Source organism: Neomonachus schauinslandi, chromosome 6, assembly GCF_002201575.2.
Source record: "Neomonachus schauinslandi chromosome 6, ASM220157v2, whole genome shotgun sequence".
In the NCBI taxonomy this organism is placed as follows: Eukaryota; Metazoa; Chordata; class Mammalia; order Carnivora; family Phocidae; genus Neomonachus; species Neomonachus schauinslandi.
Window position 1 is genome coordinate 26,948,337 of NC_058408.1, and position 6,000 is coordinate 26,954,336.

The 6,000-nt window shown below is 58.0% G+C and overlaps 1 protein-coding gene across 10 annotated transcripts in view; it reads right to left on the reverse strand.

Annotated features, from left to right (window-relative positions):
- PPFIA4 (PTPRF interacting protein alpha 4) overlaps positions 1–6,000 on the reverse strand; it is a 35,417-nt gene that overhangs the window by 26,839 nt on the left and 2,578 nt on the right. For 5 of the 10 annotated variants that reach the window (XM_044916332.1, XM_044916330.1, XM_044916333.1 and 2 more), the window contains exons 2-7: positions 4,522–4,623; positions 3,986–4,150; positions 3,610–3,684; positions 3,296–3,385; positions 2,526–2,717; positions 2,080–2,226 (exon numbers count right to left, since the gene is read on the reverse strand). In XM_044916332.1, coding sequence (XP_044772267.1) covers positions 2,080–2,226; positions 2,526–2,717; positions 3,296–3,385; positions 3,610–3,684; positions 3,986–4,150; positions 4,522–4,623 — 771 coding nt within the window. Of the gene's footprint in view, positions 1–1,670; positions 1,806–2,079; positions 2,227–2,525; positions 2,718–3,295; positions 3,386–3,609; positions 3,685–3,985; positions 4,151–4,521; positions 4,624–6,000 lie in introns of all 10 variants that reach the window. The other 5 variants (XM_044916325.1, XM_044916327.1, XM_044916324.1 and 2 more) reach the window with 2 other exon arrangements.

Consider the following 6,000-nt stretch of genomic DNA (forward strand, 5'->3'; position numbering starts at 1 on the left):
GTAGATCCCCTGCCCTCCTGCTCAGGCCCCGCATCCCACACACCCTGTGCCAGGGGGCTCTTCGGGGTTCAGGGCCTCAGTACCAACGAAGCCCAGCCCTCGGCCTCTCACCCTGGAGCAGAACTGCCACCACCACTGCCCTTCTTCCCAAGCACTCTCTCCTCCCTGCCAAGTGTTCTTCCTGCTCAGGGCCTGCCTTAAAACATCCTGGAGCTGGCAGCCCAATGGACTCCCCACATCCAGAAAAAATCTCCACTTGAAAGCATGAGCTACCATAAATCTCCTCTATGCCTCCAGGTAGATGGACCTGCACTTAATATGAATGCAAGCCAGACTGCCTGGGTTCAAATCCCGGCTCCCTCTCTTCCCCTGTGTGTGACGTCGGGCAGGTTATTGGATCTCTATGTGCCTGAGTTTCCTCAACTGTAAAATATGGATAGTAACAGCCCCTATGCCCATTGGACCACTGTGTGGACTACATGAGATAATCCATGGCAAACACTTAGGACGCAATAAACACTCAGCAAATGCTAGCCATGGTTATTACCCACCCAGGCAGAGTGGGCTCCCTTCCACTCACTTGTCTCCAGAGATGGAAAGCCCATGTCTCAGCTGGCAAGATATTCCAGACTAGCACACAGCCTACAGTCAGGAAATCCCTCCTTAAAGCCCCCTACTATGACTCATTTGAACATCTGAATCACTTCAGCCCATCCCTTCCTGTCAGTATGGGGAGATATGAAAGCTGACGGCTCAGCATCCCACACGTGGCATCCTCTAGCGCACTTAAACCCAGCACTGCATCCCTAGGAGCGAGAAAGACCTTTGACACCGCCAAGTCTAACCCTATCATCATAGAGATGATGACATACTCAAAGCGGCCAGCCTCTATCCTCCAGAGGCTCCGGGGCCTGCTGCTTACCCACTGCTGATTTCCTTCTCTCCATGGGTCGGGGGAGGGTAGCTATGGTGACCCCACGTGAGGCCCCCCTGAAAGCATCCAACCCACTGCAAACACTCCTAAATGCTCTTGATTAGCCCACCGCATGTCTAGGTGCGTGCATTTACCCAGCTCTTCCAGCTCCAACAATGATTTCAGCCTGCCTACCTCTTAGAAATTACTCCTCCATAAAGTTAACTATCCATCAGGTACAAATCTATTCCCTTTTATTAATCCTAAAGCTGCAGCCTTCAAGCAACCAGAGTTGGTCCCTAGATCCAGAACCCTTCAGTTTGATGGAGAAAGGCATGCTCAGCCTGCGCTCCCACTGCCACCCCCCCACCCACTTTGATCCTATCTCCTCCTGGATTTCATCTTTCCAGAGATGAAAGTCCTAATTTTTCCACTCCAGCCCCCAACAAAAGCTAGTATTAACACAATAGTGTAAATGATCATCAAAACACTTTGCTTCGGCAAAGTCTCGTCTACTTCTCCGTGGACTTCTGCAGCCCTCCTCAGGAGACCGTCACTTTGCTGAGGGGTGATGAGGGCAGGGATTACTCTTCCAACAGACAGACACAGACAGGGTGCTTCCCGGAGTCATGCGGTGAGAGGCAGTTTCCTGGCTCCCAGCCCTGCGTGCCTCCCACTCTCTCCACGCACTGCCTGGCTCCATAAGAGCTCAGGAAGCAGACACAGAGGCAGATCCCGGGGCTCTGGGCCCACTTGCCTTGGTGAGGGCTGCAATCCTCTGAGCCAGCTCGGCCTCCACCTCCGGCAGCGTCTCGGCCTTGCGCATCGTCTGCTGCAGCTTCTGCTCTGCCACTTCCAGTAGCTCCTGCAGGTGCCGGGCCTTCTCCTCACACTGGCACCGTGGAGGGGGGGGCCGCCAAGAGTCAAGAGGGAGCCCCAAAACCTCCCCCACCTCCTGGCCCCGCCTCAGGAGGGAGCAGGTGACAGGCCAGACGAGCCAAGGACAACCTGGTTCTTGGCTGCCCATGATGCATGGCCTCCCCTTTCCCAAGGTGACCTGCAGGACCCCCGGGGCTCCTGGGCCACCAAGGGAAGGTTCCAGCACGATCATCAGGACCGCCAGGGTCAAGTACAGTGCCTGCCGCCACACCAGCGGGAGGAGTTACCTGGCGGTGCAGGGACTCCTTATTGGCCAGCTCATTCTCCAGTTTGTCATTGAGGTCATGGATGGAAGTGGCCTCGCGCTGTGCAGCCAGGTAGCGCTTCTCTAGTGTTGTGATTCTCTCCTCCATGTCTTCCTTCTGAGCCAGAGCCTAGGGCAGGAGAAGAGGGGACGGGAGGGAAGGGCATCAGCTTCTCCCTGCCCCCATCCTGCCGGCACCTCCCCACCAACGCCTGGCTGCCTGTATCCTCCCCATGCCTCCCTGCCAGTTTCTGACCTTGACCCAGCCCTCCCGCTACTCCTCTGCACAGTGGACCCCAGTGTTCAGTCTTAAGCTCCCCAGCCCCGGCCTGGCCCTCCCTCCAGACCTAGGGCATCCTAGCAGCTGCCCTCCGGAGTGCTGAGTGCCCACATGCAACCAGATGGGGGCAGGCCGGGGCCCTAGCTCACCTCCCGGAGGTCCCGCTGATGCTTGCTGCCCAGCTCCTCCGACTTGATGAGGTCCCGGCGGGCCGTGCCCAGGTCCTCCTCAAGCTCGGCCACTGTTGCCGTCAGGGTGACCAGTCGCTCCCGAGCCTGGCTCAATTCAAAGTTCTGCTTCTCCAGGAGCTCCTGCAGCTCCTCTACCCGGCCCGTGTCATCCTCCAGGGACAGTGAGCCATCAGTCAGTCATCGGGGCCCAGGGCAGCCCGCGCCCCTGGCCCACCCCAGGGACGGCACACCCAGAGCAGATCACAGCTCCGCCTCCAAAGTCCGCACACACCTCCAGCGCCACCGTCCTTCCTCTGGGCCCCAGGAGCTCGCTCCAGACGGGGACCAAACAAAACACCCTTGCTCCCCTGCGTTTCTTTTGAAAAACAGTAGTTTCTAGTTTACCTGCTGTCTCAGAATCTTGTAACCCAGGAAAGGGCGTGACTAAGGGAACAAAGGCTCGGGGAGAGAAAAGGGATCTGGCCTGACGCTGACACACAAGGTAGATGGCGCCTAACCTTCAAGTGGACGACATATTACGTGCCTAGCAGCATGTGGGGTACACACACAAAATATCTGCCGATTTCTTCGCAGATGGGGTGGGGGAAAGAAGGAAAGAGACATTGGAATATTGGAGAAAGCCCCAAATTTCATTCAAGCATTTGCTCGCCTGAACGAATTCAGGGTGGGGCCCTTGCGTCCCGTCTGGGGGCGACCCTGCCCCTGCCACGCAGGTCCCCGTGACCCACCTTCCACAGGCGCTTCGGTCCCAGCTCCACAGTCCCCTCTTCTTCTGCCACTCCCTCCCGAACCCCGGCCCCCTGCTGCAGGGCAGACACCTGTGGGGCACAGCGCCCAGGGCAGTGAGTCAAAGAGAAGAGAACTTCCTGTTTATTCCAGACCCTTCTGAGTCCCCTGCCTCCTCCCAGCCTCGAGTTGCCTAGCGGTCTCCAGCCATGACCGGGGAAGAAATCCAATGCACAACAGAGTGGGGCAAAGCAGTGAACCCTCCTTGGCTACCGGGAGCTGCAGTCTGCAGGTGGAGGGTGGGTAGGCAGCTTACCTGCTGGTGGGCCCCGGCGAGCTGCTCTTCCAAAGTGGTGACTCGCTCCAGGGCCGCCCGGAGCCGCTCCCGCACCTGCCAGAGGGAAGGGGGGGATGGAGGAAGACACAGGGACCCCACGGGACTCAAGCTGCAGGAGCCTGGCTTGATCTACCAGCACTGAGGCATAAGGCAAAGAGAGGGGCCTGCCAAGAGGCACATCTCTGAGCGGGAACCTAACAGGAGGACCTGGAAATTAGGCCGGTGGGAGGAGGGGCCAGTTGCGAAGCTAGAGGGCAGTTTTCCCTCAACACGGGGTGCAGAAATCGCCGAGGAGGGACACACGGAGGGGAGGCTGGATGGTGGGGTGGGCCAAGCGGCGGGCCCCGCCGGCTACCTTCTCATCCAGGGCCTTGTGGTGCTCGAACAGCGACTTGAGGGCCTTCAGCACCTCCACCTCACTGGAGACCCCTGAAGGCGACTGGGCCTGGCGCTTCACCACAGTCATCCGCAGCGACCGCTCATGGCGGGACACCAGGCACTCCAGATGTTCCAGAAGCAACTGGCAGGGCGGGGGGCAGGGCAAGAGGGAGGGCTGTGAGTACGTGCCCCAGGGGCTGGAAGCAGGGCCCACGTGACCGCCGAGGAGCCTTGAGTGGGGCCGTGCGCACCGTTGTTAAAATATTGAAATGCTTCATGCTGGTAAACTGCCGCTGCTCCAACTGAATACCTTCCCCAAGCCAGTGGCCCTGGCCTCTGTCCTAGGACCCCGACCTTCCCAGGGCTACCCCCATCTACGGGTGGAAAAACCTAGCACCGACCCCAGAACATAAGACAGGAAGAGGTCAGCATGGGGCCTGGGATGAGCCCTGGCCACGCCCTTGGTCAGGGGCTTCGCCCCCCAACACACACACACCAGGTCACCCCACTTACCCTTGTGTTATTCCGCTCTGCTTTCAGCTCTGATACCTCTTCCTCCCTTTCTAGAAGCTGTTCCCGACACATGCTCAGCTCCCGGGTTAAGGTGGCAAATTCCTGAAAACCCCCAAGGCCCCTGAGTGCTCGGGGATTTGCCCCCTGACCAGTGTCCTGCATGCCCACATCAGTGGTGGGATCTTCTCACGCATCCCTTACTTCTGGCACCTGCTCCCAGAACAGCCCCCACCCATCCATATTGCAGGGCTACAAGCCGCAGCTAACATGTGTGCCCCCAGAGGGGTCCCCATCTCTGGGTCCTCCATGCACTCCAAGTGTGTGTTAGGGTACAAGGGGACAGAGGTGGAAACAAGAGTGAGAGAGTCACCGAATCTGCTCTGCAGCCCCTTCCCCCTCAAGCCAACAATATAACCCAATTAGATCTTTTCCCCTAGTTTGTATTTCTGTTTAATGACATTATCCTTTAGAAACAGATGGAGGGGAGTCTCACCTCTGGTTTGGGGTGGTGAGGTCCCGACAGAGACCGGTGGATATTAGACAAGGAAGAGAGGCGGCTTTGAAGCGAGTGCCCCAGGGAGCTCCCTCCCACACCCTCCCCAGGGCTTTGCAAGCTACAGGTGGCCGGTGAAATAAGGACCCACGTACGTGAAAGCAAGGGAGCCTGCGGACTTGCCCGGTCTAGCCCACATCCCAGGGATCCCCGCTTCCTTAGTCCAGGGCTGCATCCTGGTGCCTGATGCCAGGGCACTTGCTCTGGCCTTACCGAGTACCCATGCTCAGTGTCCCTTCGAGGAGCCCTGCTCCCACACTGTCAGGCCCAGACACGCAGAGACACGTTTCCAGCCCACCCCATCTCAGTCAGGACCAGCGTACAAGGGTGAGAGGCTGGCCCCACAGTTCCAGGTCCATCGTATCCTATTTATTCAAGCAGACATCACCGCATCCCAGAAAAGTTCTCAGAGACGTGGCCCAAACTCTGTGGATGCCCAGGGTCTGGGAGTGACTGAACGGTGGCTGCAGTCCTCTCCTAACTGAAGCCTCCTTCCTCCACCAAGGACTCATGACTGAAGGAAGAATTCCAAAGCAACCCCCTCTTATCGCTCCAGATCGGGCAAGAGAGGACAAGAAGGGCTGTGGGAAGGGGCCAAGGGACCCAGGGATGCCAGAGCCTGAGAAGCCTCAGACCTCTAACCCTGTTCTTTGATTATTGCCTTTCTGTCAAGGCCATGGCCAAAGGAGGCCAAACATCTCACCCCCAGAAAGCCAGGCCTAGCCCCAGTGCTGCTCCACTCCTCAGGTTACACACACGCACACACGCACCACAAACACACACATTCTCTCTCACACGCACACACACTCATTCTCTCACACACCCACTCACACGCACCACATACACTCGCTTACACTCACACACATTCTCTCTCTCTCTCACACACACACCACGTACGCTCGCTCACACACACATTCTCTCTCACA